Source organism: Schistocerca nitens, chromosome 1, assembly GCF_023898315.1.
Source record: "Schistocerca nitens isolate TAMUIC-IGC-003100 chromosome 1, iqSchNite1.1, whole genome shotgun sequence".
NCBI classification, from domain to species: Eukaryota; Metazoa; Arthropoda; class Insecta; order Orthoptera; family Acrididae; genus Schistocerca; species Schistocerca nitens.
The window spans coordinates 1,054,693,353-1,054,711,709 of NC_064614.1; the positions used below are offsets into that span (position 1 = coordinate 1,054,693,353).

Below are 18,357 nucleotides of genomic sequence, written 5' to 3' on the forward strand. Positions count from 1 at the left end.
CAGGTCAGACGAGTTTGGTCACCAAAGCAACTGCCTGAGTTTAACATCATGTTCCTCAAATACTACACTACGATTGTTGCTGTATGGCATGTATGTTGTATGTTAACCGGGGGCCTAGAAACGACGGAGAGGCTTCGTCCCCGCCGCAGCCGCAGTGGTCCACAACCCCATGACGACTACCGCAGTCCACTTCACCCCTCCGCCGGCCCACACCGAACCCAGGGTTATTGTGCGGTTCGGCCCCCAGTGGACCCCCAAGGGAACGTCTCACACCAGACGAGTGTAGCCCCTATGTTTGCGTGGTAGAGTAATGGTGGTGTACGTGGAGAAATTGTTTGCGCAGCAATGGCCGACATAGTGTAGCTGAGGCGGAATAAGGGGAACCAGCCCGCATTCACCGAGGCAGATGGAAAACCGCTTAAAAACCGTCCACAGACTGGCCGGCTCACCGGACCTCGACACAAGTCCGCCTGGCGGAATAGTGCCGGGGACCAGGCGCTTCTTCCCGCCCGGAAAGCCGTGTGTTAGACCGCACAGCCAACCGGGCGGGCTGTGTGGCATGTACTTTTATTCTGCTGAAAACTGCGATCGCCATCGAGGAAGGCAACAAGCATGAAGGGATGCAAATGTTCCACAATAATGTTCACGGAGTCCAAAGATATCACGTTGCCTGCGATTACAACCCCAAGTCCCATGGAAGCCCAAATAAACGTCCTCCACAGTATAATACTGACCCCACCAGCCCGTGTCTTTGGCGCAGTGCAAGTTTCGAGCAAACCTCTGCCATGATAACGACACGTTCGGGCACGAATATCGACTTGATGTAACAAGATGCTTATTCATCCGACCTGGTGACAGGCCTCCGCCTCCAGTTTCGGTGATTCCGTTCTCACTGCAGTCCTCACTGTCATTGCGTCAACAAGGAAAAACATATGTATCACCCGGAGCAGAGCTCCACGTTCAACCGTGTTCTCCGAAACGTATGTGCCTGTATCAGCATTGTATTCTGTCGTCAGAACTGCCACAGATCTCCGTCTAAGCTGCTTTACAGGGCGAGCAAACCACTGCGTTCCAGCCTGTGACGAAGCGTGGACGTGCTGTGCCTTACAGCCTACTACTGGTTTCACCATCCTTCATCTATAGATTGTTACGCCATTGGCACGCGAACAGCTGACCAGCTACGCCGTTTCAGACATCTTCCTTCCCAGACATCGGGCCACGATAATTTGCAATTTTGGAAAGTCGCTTATGTCATTGTATTTCCCTATTTTCGGTCTCTATCGTAACTAGAATGTCTCTTTTTTATCTTTCAATCCATCTCCGAAGAAGATGGCGGGCTGCAGTAGGGCGAAGCTCTTTTCATCCTGTTGTTTTTCACGTTGTTTTGTCACTTTGTTTTAGTAATTTGGGATTTGCAAGGGCACAAAGGTATAGCTCTTTCTATGCAAAGGTAGAAGTAAGAGTCCCAGCACTTGTTTTGCAGCCAGGGGAAGCCTCCACTAAAACCCTGGCTAGGGCTGATTCCCCATTCGTCTACGCTCGAGTTGCATACTTTCCTTACCGCGTCACATGCCGTCAACGCCAGTTTTGGCTCATTGTGTGTGTGTGTGTGCGCGCGCGCGCGCGTGTGTGTGTGTGTGAGTGTGTGTAGCTGGTCTTTTCATACTACAGTAATTAGCAGACTTCATCTTACCTCATTCCCCATCTCCTTGTATTTTTAGTCGAGAACTTCCCAAAATCTCCGACTCTCCAATAATATCTATCCAAGGCGCCACTTCTAGTAATTTTATTAATATGACATGATGTATTTAGTACATGTTAAAGCAATCATGTTTCTTATTTTGGTTTCAAAGTATTCAACCTAAAGAAGAATTGAGTGTATGTCTCTAAATTACTTCGCTTATAATAATTTATTGTTGTACTTGTCTTGTAAAATTAACTGCTTGTTACATGATACACATTCAAACTGATTGTTTATAACTGCAGTTATAATATCTTGTCCCGTCTTGGATAAATCCTTAAGGATCATCTCCCTTTAAAATATCTAGACGGACTGTAGCCCAGTTGTTGTAGCGTCATGTAATGAAAAGAATATTTGAAAATTTGGATCGTGTCAGATATGTATGACAGGCATCAATTGTGTTTTGATATTCTGTCAATGACATGACTGGAGAACCATGACAGAAGGAAGTAACCACAATTTGTTTTCAGTTTGCTGTACTGAATAGGTTGTCTATACTGCCAGATAGCACATTTATTATATAAGAACATATTAAAATCAGCTTCTCAACTAACAATAAATTGCCACAAAAAGTGCGCACGATACAGATCTTTCGCCTGCTTCCTGCAGTAAATATAAAGCTCAAATGTGACATAACCAGATTTCTAAGTTCGTCAGGCAGGCAGAAGTTTTGAAATAAGATAAAAAGAACACACTTTGATTCTTTGAGACTTGGCACTTTAAACAAATCTGCACTCGCAGCTACCATTTTTTAAAGAAAACCGGGGAGCAACATTCAGAATAATACGAAGATACTCCATCTAGCAGATGACAGACCCGTATGAATTTGGTAGAAGAAACAGGAGTACACATATAAAAATAACTCCCCTGACCATATCCTCAACGAACAAACTGAGTTGTGTAATAACCCTTCCCTAAAAAAACTTTCACAAGGTGTTTTCCTCACTATACAGTAAATAAAACTTCTCCACCTATATGCAGATCATGTTATTAATTTTATAATTTTGTTTGTATTTGCTGTAGGCGGTAAGTGTTATGACATTACGTATCTATTGGTTGGACATAATAAATTTTGTTGCGGTGAATATATAAAAATAATTTGTAGTGTACTGATGACAGTATCATTAGAAGAGCATTTGTGTTTTTACGTGCTTTACTAAATGACATTAAATTCTACGCTATTTTGTAAATTAAATTAGTGATGTAAATACAGAAATGGTATTTTCTCTCTCTCTCCCCGTATTTATTCTGAAATATCGGCTTGAGTCTAAATTAGCAATAATGTATTCTTACTTGTCTTGAAGTGCTGTATCCCAGTGTACATCACTGCATCTTTGATAATCATAAAAGCTGTACTACTCTGTATTTGTTTTCCTTTAATATAAACCTGTCAAAACAATCGATGCATCTATGTAATTTTTCTTAATGTCCTACGATCGTTAGTAATAACGAAGACGACTGTGATTATATGTGACATCAAAAGCAATGTTAATCATCAGAGATAAGTGACGAAAACAATTTACCAGGTGATTATTTCATTTAAGTGGCACATCTAACACAAATACTATTGTCACTCTTATGAAGCTGTGGATTTCTGGTTATACTAGGGCAACTCTCCTCCAAATCCAAATATTAAATACACTACTGGCCATTAAAATTGCTACACCACGAAGATGACGTGCTACAGACGCGAAATTTAACCGACAGGAAGAAGAAGCTGTGATATGCAAATGATTAGCTTCTCAGAGTACTCACACTAGGTTGGCGCCGGTGGCGACACCTACAACGTGCTGACATGAGGAAAGTTTCCAACCGATTTCTCATACACAAACAGCAGTTGGCCGGCGTTGCATGGTGAAACGTTGTTGTGATGCCTCGTGTAAGGAGGAGAAATGCGTACCATCACGTTTCCGACTTTGATAAAGGTCGGATTGTAGCCTATCGCGATTGTGGTTTATCGTATCGCGACATTGCTGCTCGCGTTGCTCGTGATCCAATGTCTGTTAGCAGAATATGGAATCGGTGGGTTCAGGAGGGTAATACGGAACGCCGTGCTGGATGCCAACGGCCTCGTATCAGTAGCAGTCGAGATGACAGGCATCTTATCCGCATGGCTGTAACGGATCGTGCAGCCACGTCTCGATCCCTGAGTCAGCAGATGGGGACGTTTGCAAGAGAACAACCATCTGCACGAACAGTTCGACGACGTTTGCAGCAGCATGGACTATCAGCTTGGAGACCATGGCTGCGGTTACCCTTGACGCTGCATCACAGACAGGAGCGCCTGCAATGGTGTAGTCAACGACGAACCTGGGTGCACGAATGGCAAAACGTCATTTCTTCGGATGAATCCAGGTTCTGTTTACAGCATCATGATGGTCGCATCCGTGTTTGGCGACATCGCGGTGAATGCACATTGGAAGCGTGTATTCGTCATCGCCATACTGGCGTATCACCCGGTGTGATGGTATGGGGTGCCATTGGTTACGCGTCTCCGTTACCTCTTGTTCGCATTGACGGCACTTTGAACAATGGACATTACACTTCAGATGTGTTACGGCCCGTGGATCTACCCTTCATTTCGTGATGACTGGGTGTTGTGTGATGTCCTTAGGTTAGTTAGGTTTACGTAGTTCTAAGTTCTAGGGGAATGATGACCATAGATGTTAAGCCCCATAGTGCTCAGAGCCATTTGAACCATTTTTTACCCTTCATTCGATCCCTGCGAAACCCTACATTTCAGCAGTATAATGCACGACCGCATGTTGCAGGTCCTATCCGGGCCTTTCTGGATACAGAAAATGTTCGACTGCTGCCCTGGCCAGCACATTCTCCAGATCACTCACCAATTTAGAACGTCTGGTCAATGGTGGCCGAGCAACTGGCTCGTCACAATACGCCAGTCACTACCCCTGATGAACTGTGGTATCGTGTTGAAGCTGCATGGGCAGCTGTACCTGTAGACGCCATCCAAGCTCTGTTTGACTCAATGCCGAGGCGTATCAAGGCCGTTATTACGGCCAAAGGTGGTTGTTCTGGGTACTGATTTCTCAGGATCTATGCACCCAAATTGCGTGAAAATGTAATCACATGTCACTTCTAGTATAATATAGTTGTCCAATGAATACCTGTTTGTCATCTGCATTTCACCTTGGTGTCGCAATTTTAATGGCCAGTAGTGTATTTTAATAAAAGAATGCAAGCCATCTGACTATGAATGCATAAATCCGAGACCGCTAACGCTGCTTATTGAATAAAATATACGAAAACAGAATTGCGGCTGGTTGCTACTGTACATTATAAACAAGGTAACTTGTTTCCGGAATGAAATTTTCACTCTGCAGCAGAGTGTGCGCCGATGTGAAACATCCTGGCAGATTAAAACTGAGTGCCGGACCGAGAAACAGAGTTTTAATCTGCCAGGAAGTTTCCAAGGTAAATTATTATGGCATATGAGAGGACAGCGTATCAAGTTGTACTGGAACCTCGCTTTAGCGGGCCCGAGTCTAGTGGCCTGGTTAGTTTCGTTCGAGGGAGGAGGTGAGAGCGGCAGGAGCAGCAGCAGGGTACGCACCTGAAGACGACGCTCGGCGACTCGGGGCGGTCGTGGTTGCGAGCTCGGTACATGATGGCGGCGAGCGGCGGGCCGCGCAGGTTCATCTCGACTCGCGCGCGCACGAACAGGTACATCATGCACAGCAGCGGCAGCACGTACCTGCAACAGGGGCGCGCCGCGTTCAGCAGTCGTACTCCTTCCTGGAACTGCGTGACATCAAAACACAATGTCCGTTAAGAGCAGTTTCCCTTTCCAGACAGACCGCATCGTTTGCATACTTGTACCTTCCAAAATTCCAACAACTGTTATTAATAAGAACTCTTAAGTATAAATATTTTCATCGTAATTTTTCGCTTCATTTCTTGGTAAGGAGAAAAAGTGTGACTGAATCAGATGAACAACATTATGGAGCATAACAGAAGACTCACACACTCACTGGTCATACTGGTCTCGAGAGTCCATTACCGCAGCAACGTATTTTCGCCATCTGTCCTAGTGTTGGGCTATTTCCTTCCATTCACCTTCAATACCTAGGCTCCTCAAATCAGCCTTCACATTGTCCTCCCATCTACGCCTCGGTCTCCCCACAGGACGTTTTCCCTCTAAGTGCCCTACCAGTACTCTGCGCGCTTCCCTGCCCTCATCCATTCGAGCTACGTGACCCGCCCATCGCAGCCTACGTGATTTAATAATACTGATTATGTCAGGGCTTGAATAGAGTTCGTGAACCTCTTCGTTATGCAGTTTTGGCCACTCTCCACTAATGTCATCCCTTTTTGCTCCGAAAATTTTCCTCAAAATTTTGTTTTCAAATACTCGAAACGGCTTTCCATTTTGCACAGTGAGAGACCAAGTCTCACACCCATACAGCATAACTGGTAGAATAATAGTTTTGTATTTTCTAATCTTTAAATTCCTAGGCAATATCCGTGATGAAAGTAATCTATTCAGTGAGAAGTAGCACGCATTTCCCGCCCGTAATTTCTTCTTCAGTTCGGATTCAATCTCGTTTCTCGAAGTGATGTCCACGCCTAGATACTTAAATGTGTTCACTTTTTCAAACTGCATATCGCAAACTCTTGATATTTCCTGATCTACTGCTGTTGGCATTCTAGTAGTAACCAGGTATTTAGTTTTGTCTTCACTTATCCTTGGACCTACATCTTCACTAGCCTTGATTAACGCATTCGCTTTTGCTGTTACAGATTCTTTCCTATCCCTAATGATGTTTAGATCATCTGCATACCCTAATATCTTAATATTTCGATTTAACTCCACACCCTCTCAATTATCTGCTGCCATTCGTACAATATATTCTGGGACTAAATTAAAAAGTAGCTGAGACAGGGCATCTCCCTGCTTAAGTCGGTTCTTTATTACAAATTCTTCTGACTCCAATTTCCCCACGCGTACTCTACCTTTCGTGTTTTTCAAACTCGCTTCTATACGTCTAACGCACTTCTTTGGTATTACAAGTTCCAAAAGAATTCAGTACAATTTTTATTGCAATACTGAATCATATGCTTTTGTAAAATCTATGAAAAGATTATGAACTGGTTTATTGTATTCACATTTATTTTCCAAAATTTGACGCAGGGTGAATATTTGGTCTATATTTGATCTGTTTCTCCGAAAGCCAGCTTGGTAATCCCCTACAATTTCATCTGCATATGGTGTAAGCCTGCTTAGCAGAATATTCGAGAAAATTTTGGAACATACTGGTAATAGCGATATCCCTCTATAATTACTACAATCCATTCTGTCGCCCTTCTTAAAAATTGGGATCAGTATCGACTCCTGCCACTCTTCAGGTATCATCTCTGAGTTCCATACTTTAGTTATCACATTGTGAACTACTTCCACCAATTTCTGTCCCCCATTTTTAACTAATTCTGCAGTTATGCAATCTGATCCTGGTGCTTTATGGTTTTTCAATTTGTTGATTGCATCTCTTACTTCCTTTAACGTTGGCTCAGGTATCTGGTGTTCTCTGTATGTATTTCGTACGCGTGCTCATTTCCTGCTTCCTGGTGTACATTTAATAGATGCTCAGTAACAGAATACTATACCAACTAATCTAATTAGCTGCATGATATTTTTTTTAAATTTATGGTACAACTATTTTCGCTGCGTTAGAGCTACATCATCAGAGATGCAGATTTATTTCATAATTTATTCCAAGCGATAGGCAGAAGATACACAACATTCTTTGTCCAATTGTGATAAAACTGTTTAAACGTCAAGAGCTTAGCTGTCCAGTTTAAAATAGACCAGAATGTAGGGAACATCATCCCGACACAGAATAACTAAGGCTTAACATCGTCGTAACAACACTGAGATCCGCAGTAACAACTAGGGATGGCGTTTATCGCTGAAAGAACCGGTTTTCGGTTTTATCGTTTTTTTTTCACTCCAGTTTAACGGCCAGCTAAAACCACTCAACCACTTTCTCAAATGACCGATTTTCGGTTTTTCATTGCTGTTATTTCCTCTAATGAACGTGGAACTCGAAAAAAGACTGAAAAATTTTGACACTCCAGGTTCCAATGTACATAAAATACAATATTACATGAAATAGGGAAATAAAAGAAAATTTAGTCCGTCCATCGTTCGTTGATTTTCTAGAAAAGTGATAAGTGGTTGAATACTAAATAAAATCGGTAGTATCTCCTATTTACTCTTATTTTCTGAAACTCTGCTCAAAAATCATGTTGCAATCGGCAATCATGCCATTATTTGAACATTACGAATGGTCAGTGATAAAGGGTAAAAACTGTGATTCAAGAACTATGTTTCTCACGTCAGTTTGTCCGTTTTCAAGGGCTACAAGCAGATAAATGCATAATATCCAAACACTCGCAGCACATCAGCTATTTTTTATTTTTATTGTGTATTGTGAACGAATTGTTATGTTTTTAATTTATTGCTGTAACCAATTTCCTTCCTCCTTTATCATTTCATAGAAATGGGAGACAAATCCATGTACATGCGTACCTTATAAAGCCACAACAAATGGCGACAGAGACGTTGTCTCAGCAATGCTGTACCAATTCTTGTGCCATGGTTTTGTTTCTGTCCGAATTATTAAAATAGCACAGATCGCGTTTCTCATTTTCTATAATGACGTAATATTTCAAACCAATACAAATTTTATCAATAAAAATTACTACGTTTTTTTTTAAAAAAAAGTTTTACTTAAAAATGAAATGTTTTAGCACACCTGCTATGGCTTAGTGAGATTTCCGGTTATTAGTAAAAGATAAAGAACACATGTTACAATCGAGATCAAACAAATATCGAGAAATACGGTTATTCAGAATTCAGAATGTCGGTTTTAACCTGTCGGTTTTTCCCATCACCTGACCACCTAGTTCGTCTAGTAGGTCACTGCGGACCTCATGTCATGCCTTACTTTTATTTTATCGGGGTGATGTTTCGTAGATTCTGGACTATTGTAAACTGGAGTACTGACCTCTTGACGGTTAAACAGTTTTATCGCAACTGGATAAAGAATGCTGGGTCATCTTTTGGAGTAAATAATGAAATAAATCTGTATCCACGAAGATACGACTTTAACGCCGTGAAACTACGTAGTTGGGTGGCAAATAAAGATTTATCACACATCTGAAGCGGTCTTACTCATCATGGTTCAATTAAACATTTGTGGATGACCACAATACAAAATTTGCTATAAACTAATTACTCCTGTGAAACCTATGGGCTAAAGAGCCTAATACTGACAATAAAAAGCAAATATTGAAACTAATAATTTATTTGAACAAATCCAGGTGCTTTATTAGCGGAATATTTAATAGTTGCTTCAGTTCATTCGACGAATACTTTACAATGTGAAACTTACGAACGCTTAGCTTTATTGCATGCGTATCAAAAATAGCAACCATGTCATCCTTACGTAGATACAAAGAAAGTTGAGGCCACATTCGCAGAAGGTAAGTACTGACTTCCGGAGAAAAACCTAAATTATAGAGGAACGAATGCGTAACTTTTCTTAAATATACAGAAAGGTTTTGGTGAAAACATGAAGAAAACAGGAATAAAGTATAGAGATCAACTGATACCGAAACTTTACAAAAACGGCACACGTGTTTCTGGTGGCGCTCGACGGAAGAAGAAACAGTTTCAGAAAGGACTCGACAAAGGCTGTGCTTCGTTATTGGCACTCTTATTAGCATCTAACAGTTAATATATGGCACATAAATGTATCGCAGAACTGTTAGAGATACTTGTAGAAAAAATTTGGAAATTTGTAGAAAGTTCCTGTTTGACCAAACTGCTGAGGTCATCGCTCCCGAACCTTACCCACTACTTAAACTAACTTACGCTAAGGGCAACACACACACCCATGGCCGAGGGAGGACTCCAACCTCCAACGGGGATGGGGCCGCGCGATCCGTGGCAAGGCGCCAGACCGCACGCCTACCCCACGTGGCGTGTAGATACAAACAGCAGAAGAACTGATGTGCTGAGAAATATTGACAACATGTAGTAGCTGTTTTAATTGAAAATGAAGACCTTGAAGCCACGTAAAGAAAGAAAAAATCGAATCGGGTTCTGTGAAAAGAATAAAAACGAATGTAAAACAAAGGAGCCATTTTTTTAAAAAAAGGTGGGAAGAAGCTAAATACAGAGTACTTGCAAGTAACAAGCTACTGTGACAAGTTTACTAATTTACTTATGTAGGGAGCAAGATCACTCGAGATGTACGAGCAAAGAAGAAGTGAGAAGTAGAACGGCACAAGTAAAAATTGCCTTCAATAATAGTAATAATAATAACAATAATTACAATAATATTTTAATTACATTGGTTCACTGTTCCATCGTTTTATTCACTGTGAATGAAAACACACATGGCACAGGTGTAATATTCTACAATATTATTCTCTTTGGTAAACCCATTTTTGGCTGTTACCCAATAATTAGGTAAAAAGATAAATACGTATGGCTGTAAAATTGTTGTAGCATCAAGGACTTCATTTACAGAGCATCTCAGTTCGGTTCCAAATATGACAATTGTTAATTATGATTTAGGACTAAAAAAAAAACAAACAATTAACTCAGTAAAAATGCGATGCAAAAGCTACTGAACTTAGATGCAATATGCAACAGATTAAGTAATGAACCATATAATAAATTTCAACAATTTTTTTGAGAAGAAAATAAATTGAACAATAAACTTTGGTGAAATGTTCAAAGTGAGTGGCTAAACAAATTAATCTTGTCTTTCACAGGTCCAGTATAAAAAACAGATAAGATACAGAAGTGAGATTAAGAAAGTAAGTGAAGCAGCTGTGATTATACAAACTAAGAGCAAATCAAGCTATAGTAGTTTAAGTAAAGGAAAAATATGGCATGTGAGGAGAAGATTATTTACCATACGGTCTGGCTGGGATCATGAGTAGTATCTCAAGTTATACGTGGCGAGTAAGGGGGCTGTGTCTGATTATTCAGTGCTAAGCGTGGGCAAATGGTTATACGTTTATAAATTTCCATTATTTAAAGATAATTAACCTTCCTCTCTTGATGGATGTGATGTAGGGCTTTTCAAGAATATGGCCTTCTTTAAGCAGGTGGTCTGCAGAAGTAGAGTCTCCTTTTCTAAGTTCCCAGCTTTGTGATGTTTCTTCAAGCAGATGCATATTGCCATGTCAGCTTGACCTACATAGGATTTGCCATAACTACAAAAGATTTAGTATATTCCATAGCTGAAGTGTTACGTTTAGTAACGGCCAAAAAGAGATTAATAGTATAATAGGTTTGCTTATAATTAACTCTTCTGCTACCAGTCACGATTTTATTTATTTACTTTTCATACGACGCGTTTCGGGAAATGGTTCCTATTGTCAAATGGGTTTTTTGTGTGTATTGTGCCATTTCTATGTGATGTTGTCGATGTGTGAGAGTCTGCTTCATTTCGTTGACTTTACTGCAGTATATAAGAAACATGCAATATGTAGTTGGCTATCGATCTTTTTGTAAAGTTAGTGGCGAAATTTAGAAGAATTTGTACTTAACAGTTTTCTTATGGTTGATTTGTGCAGAGGCTCATACACACTAAACATCACACACTACTTTCTGTAGAATTTAAACATCGAAAATATCGTACATAAACAAAACAATTACGAAGATGTTCCTGCAAAATAGTCAACAGAGATAACATTATAGGTCTCCCACAGAATATGATCTGTTTTTGTACAGAGGTTATTTATCTTAACGCTTTGGATCATAATTTACTTATATCGACTTTACAATTGTGCTTGTTCCTGTGTGTGACTATTTTTATTTAAGTATACTATCTCAACATCTGAAGCAATCCACTGACTCACTTCCAAGGTTTTCGTTTAATATTTTACCTTCATATTTTCTGTAATGTGAATATATCTCCAGTTCTTTTAGCAAATCCATTTTATGTCGTTTATTTAGTCGGTGGAGTACTTTTGACATTTTGCTCTATTTTTCCAAATGGGTGTCCTGTATTATGTATGTGTGTTGCTATGGCTGATGTAGTGTGTCTGTCGTGTGTGTATGCTTTAATGTCTTCTGTGTACGCGGTGTTGAAATTTCGGCCTATTTGTCCTAGGTAGAACATGGAGCATTCCCGGCATGTTACCTTGTATATACCATTTATAATGGATCAAAGCATGTGACTATTAGTGTTGTGCCCTTAAAATCATGTTTTAAGGTTTCTGAATTTAAGCTCCCTGGCACATTCAGAGGGACTTAGAAAAGAAAGCATGCCCCATTTATTGAGGTCTTGAGATTTTGGGTTGTTCTCTACCCTGTCCTCGACCTCTCTCAGAAAAATTATTGAAATTTGTTATACAGTTTTCTTTTAATGTGTCACATATTTTATCTAAGTTCAATAGTTTTTCATCACATTGTCAATAAAATTATTCCTCTCGTTGTAGCCCAAAATTAAAAATTAACCGTTGCTATCTTTGGAAACGAACTGATATGCTCTGTAGATGCACTATTTCGTCTATTTTAAAATCTTTGATACAACACCACTTTCACATCCACATGTGTTTATCTTCGTATATAATGATGGCGTAACAGCTGAAATCGGTTTGTAAAAGGGAATAATAAATATTGTAAAATATGAGACTAGTGTCGTGTGTGTTGTCGTTCGTAATATAAGGTATGTACCTCAAAAACATATTACAAATCAGAGGTGCTCAATGGCTGTGCGATCTGTACTCTGGCGACTAAGGAAAGATTGCATTATTTTGAGATGTTGTGCTAAAAAGTATCTTAAAAAACAAATACACTGATCACAAACGACTAAGTGCTTAAAAGAGAGGGAGAGTAAATTATGGCACACTGTTGTAAAACGAAAACAATGGATTACTAATTGCCTACAGAGATATGCGAGATTCCTAAAACCAACAGTAGAGCGATGTGCCAATGAAAAAAGAAGTAGAGGAAGATCACATCTGAAATATTTAGATCAATTATAAAAGATTTCGGCTTTAACTCCTACTCAAAAATGAAGAAGAGAGCAGAAAGACGCTTTCGCTGGAGATCTGTAGGCAGATTACTGCCAACCCATACTCGCATTTAGAACTCAAGAAAGACGATTTCTTTTGTTGTAAACGGTTTCCCTAGAAACTGTTATCCATGAGACCATAATAAGAAGGGATGGATGATTCAGTAGGCACTGACTTCGTGGCTCATTTTGTTAAGCGTGAGAGCAGTTAACTTGGGTAATCCAGTGAAGACCTATGACTTCATCTGAGACATCGTCAGTACCCATGTGGTTCTCACGAATACTGGTGGTGTAGGGTCCATTATGTTCGAGAAGTCTTCCATCTAATTGTTAGAGACTTTGGAAATGTTGATTCTTTATCGCCCAGTCATCAGAAAGAGGGGTGTTTACTGAAATACTTTCACACTGCTTTTTCGCCAGAGAATATATTTTTTATAGTTACAAAAATTTCCCGTGAGCTGTTGTGTTTGTACACTACAAAAGTTAATTTATTAGATAAAATAAAATATTTAATTCACAAAAAAACTCCTGTCCACGAGCTGATAATAAGGAGGAATAGTTGTTTAAGTAGGTAGTGGCTACGTGGCGCATTTTGTTAAGCGTAAGAGCAAATATTTTCAGCTTTAAACACTCCTTGGTCTTAAACCCCATACGGTTTTAGGAATTATTTTTGAAGCTTCAAGTAACCAAATGCTTTATTGTCCGTTGGCTCAGAAAGCAAGTTCCATTAAAGATTACACGATAGCTGGTTGGATGAGATAGATTCTTCGTCGAAGAAAGGTAAGATTGCATTTTGTGACTTCACTGAAGTGGAAACACTATGTAAGAAGGCGAGATTGCACAACAGTTCAGGCTGGCGTGCTAGTGTTCAGCTGTGTGCAATAGAAAGCGGCTTTCGAAGTGATGTAATATGCGATGCTCGAGATACAATACCACAGGCTACATTTTTTTCAAAATTAATGTAGTCCATACGCTTACTCATTCCGGAACACCTTCTACTGAAGAGGAACACAGCGCTGAAGACACTGGACTCATGTTCGGGATGACTTAGGTTTAAATTCTCGCTCTGCCATCCACATATAAATTTTTTGTGGGTTCCCTAAATCACTGAAATAGAATAACGGGGATGTTACTTTCAAAAGCGCATACCCATTTTGTCTTTCCTCTTTTCTCGAATCAGAAATCTGGTTAAGTCTCCCATGACCTTTAGTTTAGTCCTAATCTTCCTTTGCCTTATTTTATTTTCATTTATTTATTTTTTGCTTCCGTTTGTGTCATAAAGATATCCTCAGAAATTTTACAGCGATTTCAGAGTCCAAAAGCGTACAACAAATGATGTAGTCGAATATGATCCATTTTCTACTTTAACACGCATTTTCTTTGATGCACTCGCATTCAAAGTAAGATTTTTGACGAAGTAATCTGCGTATAGTTTTATTTGCATCCATTACTGGACCACGAATTACAATATTCTCTACCGCTGTACGAATTAGTTAATACGACACAAGTACATTCACAACTTAATGTGGTACCCTAACTCGAAACTCAAGGTACATGCTATTTACAAACACACACACACACACACACACACACACACACACACACACACACACACACACATATATATATATATATATATATATATATATATATATATATGTGTGTGTGTGTGTGTGTGTGTATTCTGACTGTGACACGATATCACCTTACCATGAGAACCAAGTCAGAAAAATTGATGGGACTACAGCAGCGCTTCGTGCCTCTCTGATACTACGCAAATTATCCTTTTAATTTTCCAAACAGTTTTATCCGCGACAAAACTGTTTGCAGGGTCGCACAGATCTATGTTCCTGTTCACATCGCAGTTTGAGACTGTACGCGGTTAAGATTTGCTTGTCACATTTCGGAAGAATCCTGTGGAACTATAGTGGAATGAGCTAGTTATGGAACTTCATTCTTGTATAATACCGGAAAAGTAATGTTAATGGCTTTTGTAACATCATCAAGCACAGAAATCGGCATACATCATGAAATATAGCTCTTTCTCATGCTTACATCTCTCAGTAACCTTGCCTCCCGTAATTTTGGCTAGATTCTTTAAAGCCCTTGCAGACGTATACCAATAACTAAAACTTTCGATTGACTTTGAGTCTTGATATCCTTTTTTGGCTCTGTAAAAAAATTGTTTTCCAAAACGGTCAATTGCTATTGACATTACGCCCGTTTACTAGAACTTTTGTTTTCCGCTTATTCCCTGAAATTCCTAGTTCGATATAATTACAGTCAAATGAAATCTTAATCCGTACTAAAATTATCAATATTGTTTTTGGAAATCAGTCTCACGTAAAGAAATGCAAATTATTTAATATCTTCAGCTAGCAGACCAGGCTTATTCAGAGTTCAGCGCGTCAAAATACTCGTAAACCAAAGCAGATATGACATGTGGACTTAAAATCACAAAAATTTCGTATATAGTTGGGTTGGGTATGGTTTAAATCATTGATATATTCAATGAAGATACTGTACCCACTAGATGTTTTATGGTAAGATTGGTAGTGGCCACAAAAAATTGAATATCAAGTCGAAGTCGTACACAGTCCTTCGATTTGTATCGAAACAGCTACTCCCGTCAGCTACTGCTCTGATAGGGTTCTGAGAGTGAACGATTAATACTTGTTGTGATAGAGCAGGGGATAACACAAAGACGTAAGAGATCATTTACAAATCATACTTATTACTACAAATTACATGCCATTGAAATGAAGCATAACATGAAACAATGAGTACTCTCTGACAGCCTCAGGCCTATTGCCCACAACGTCATTTGATCGTCTAACTGTAAGAGGCTAATCAGGAAGGCGTCTGTATTTCGAAACAAATGACAAATTTTTTCATGGGATTTAAAAACTTCTTCCATGTTTCGAAGGTGAAACCAATCCAACGCACGGGGGGCAGGCTGCTAACGATCCATGTACACATATATAGACACACTGATGTTCTTATGCAATAAGAAATAATTGGTAAGATTAAGGAATATAACGAAGTATAACAATAAGTCTCGAAAACATAATATTATCCTTTACAGATTCAATATAAGACACTAGAAGGAATTAATACAACATCTAAGGACTTCCAGTGTGAGGGTATGAAGGTTTCAGTTGCGTACGACTTCCTAGGGAAGGCACTGTTCGAACAAAGATGGAACGTTAGGATTTAACGTCACATTGTCAACGAGGTCATTAAGAAGCAACGGAGATTCAAGTTATGGAAAGATATCTACGAAAATCGAACATATCTTTTTAAAACAACCATTCCGGTATTTAGCTCAAGCGATTTGGGGCGTAATCACGGAAAGTGATGGGTAGACGGGGATTTGAACCATCGTTATCACGGATGCGAGTCCAGTGCCTTACTAGTGCGACTAATTGCTCGGTTCATATCAGGAATACGAGTATAGGGGTCAGACAAAAGTATGGAAACACCAAAAACAAAAAACAGTGTAGAAGAACAGCTGGCATGCAAAACAGCTTCCAGTCGCCTCAGAGTGGATAATTACTGGTTCGATAGTGACCAAAATGGTACTGAAACAGAGGATGACAGACTAAAGGCCGAAATACTAAATGTCTTTTTCCAAAGCTGTTTCACAGAGGAAGACCGCACTGTAGTTCCCTCTCTATATTGTCGCACAGATGACAAAATGGTAGATATCGAAATAGATGATAGAGGGATAGAGAAACAATTAAAATCTCTCAAAAGAGGAAAGGCCGCTGGACCTGATGGGATAACAGTTCGATTTTACACAGAGTCCGCGAAGGAACTTGCCCCCCTTCTTGCAACGGTGTACCGTAGGTCTCCAGAAGAGAGTAGCGTTCCAAAGGATTGGAAAAGGGCACAGGTCATCCCCGTTTTCAAGAAGGGACCTCGAACAGATGTGCAGAACTATAGACCTATATCTCTAACGTCGATCAGTTGTAGAATTTTGGAACACGTATTATGTTCGAGTATAACGACTTTTCTGGAGATTAGAAATCTACTCTGTAGGAATCAGCATGGGTTTCGAAAAAGACGATCGTGTGAAACTCAGCTCGCGCTATTCGTCCACGATACTCAGAGGGCCATAAACACGGTTTCCCAGGTAGATGCCGTGTTTCTGGACTTCCGCAAGGCGTTAGATACAGTTCCCCACAGTCGTTTAATGAACAAAGTAAGAGCACATGGACTATCAGACCAATTGTGTGATTGGATTGAAGAGTTCCTAGATAACAGAACGCAGCTTGTCATTCTAAATGGAGAAAAGTCTTACGAAGTAACAGTGTTTTCAGGTGTGCCGCAGGTGAGTGTCGTAGTACCGTTGCTATTCACTATATACGTAAATGACCTTGTAGATAACATCGGAAGTACACTGAGGCTTTTTGCGGATGATGCTGTGGTATATCGAGAGGTTGTAACAATGGAAAATTGTACTGAAATGCAGGAGGATCTGCAACGAATTGACGCATGGTGCAGAGAATGGCAAGTGAATCTCAATGTAGACAAGTGTAATTTGCTGCGAATACATAGAAAGAAAGATCCTTTATCATTTAGCTACAATATAGCAGGTCAGCATCTGGAAGCAGTTAATTCCATACATTATCTGGGAGTAGGCATTAGGAGTGATTTAAAATGGAATGATAATATAAAGTCGATCGTCGGTGAAGCAGATGCCAGACTGAGATTCATTGGAAGAATCCTAAGGAAATGCAACCCGAAAACAAAAGAAGTAGGTTACAGTGCACTTGTTTGTCCACTGCTTGAATATTGCTCACCAGTGTGGGATCCGTACCAGATAGGGTTGATAGAAGAGATAGAGAAGATCCAACGGAGAGCAGCGCGCTTCGTTACAGGATCATTTAGTAATCGCGAAAGCGTTACGGAGATGATAGATAAACTCCAGTGGAAGACTTTGCGGGAGAGACGCTCAGTAGCTAGGTAAGGGCTATTGTTGAAGTTTCGAGAACATACCTTCATCGAGGGGTCAAGCAGTATATTGCTCCCTCCTACGTATATCTCGCGAAGAGACCATGAAGATAAAATCAGAGAGATTAGAGCCCATACAGAGACATACCGACAATCTTTCTTTCCACGAACAATACGAAACTGGAATAGAAGGGAGAACCGATAGAGGTACTCAAAGTACCCTCCGCCACACACCGTCAGGTGGCTTGTGGAGTACGAATGTAGATGTAGATACAGATAGGGTTTTCAAGGGTATCTTATACCATCATTTGTATGAAAGCATGGCGTCTGTTCTTTCGGACAAGTCTGATGAGGAGGAAGTGTGGGGGAGAAAGGAAAGGAAAGAGAAGGGACTATTGATATCATCTGCGGGAGTCACCAAGTAGCGAGCATGTAGGACATGATGGACAGGGATTGCAGATATGTTGCGCTATGTGGGAATATGGGTCGGCCGATAGGCGTGTCGAGACACACTGTGTACGGGTGGCACAGTGGTTAACACAACTACCTGGTAAGCAGGGAATACCAGATTCAAATCCTGACTTGGCAGACATTTTTGCT

At 40.2% G+C, this 18,357-nt stretch overlaps 1 protein-coding gene across 1 annotated transcript in view; it reads right to left on the reverse strand.

Annotated features, from left to right (window-relative positions):
- Nucleotides 1-18,357, reverse strand: part of LOC126225244 (neuropeptide FF receptor 2-like) — a 245,209-nt gene that overhangs the window by 76,113 nt on the left and 150,739 nt on the right. Inside the window, exon 5 of the mRNA XM_049942211.1 lies at nt 5,316-5,456. Within this exon, the coding sequence (XP_049798168.1) occupies nt 5,316-5,456 (141 nt within the window). The remainder of the gene's footprint in view (nt 1-5,315; nt 5,457-18,357) is intronic.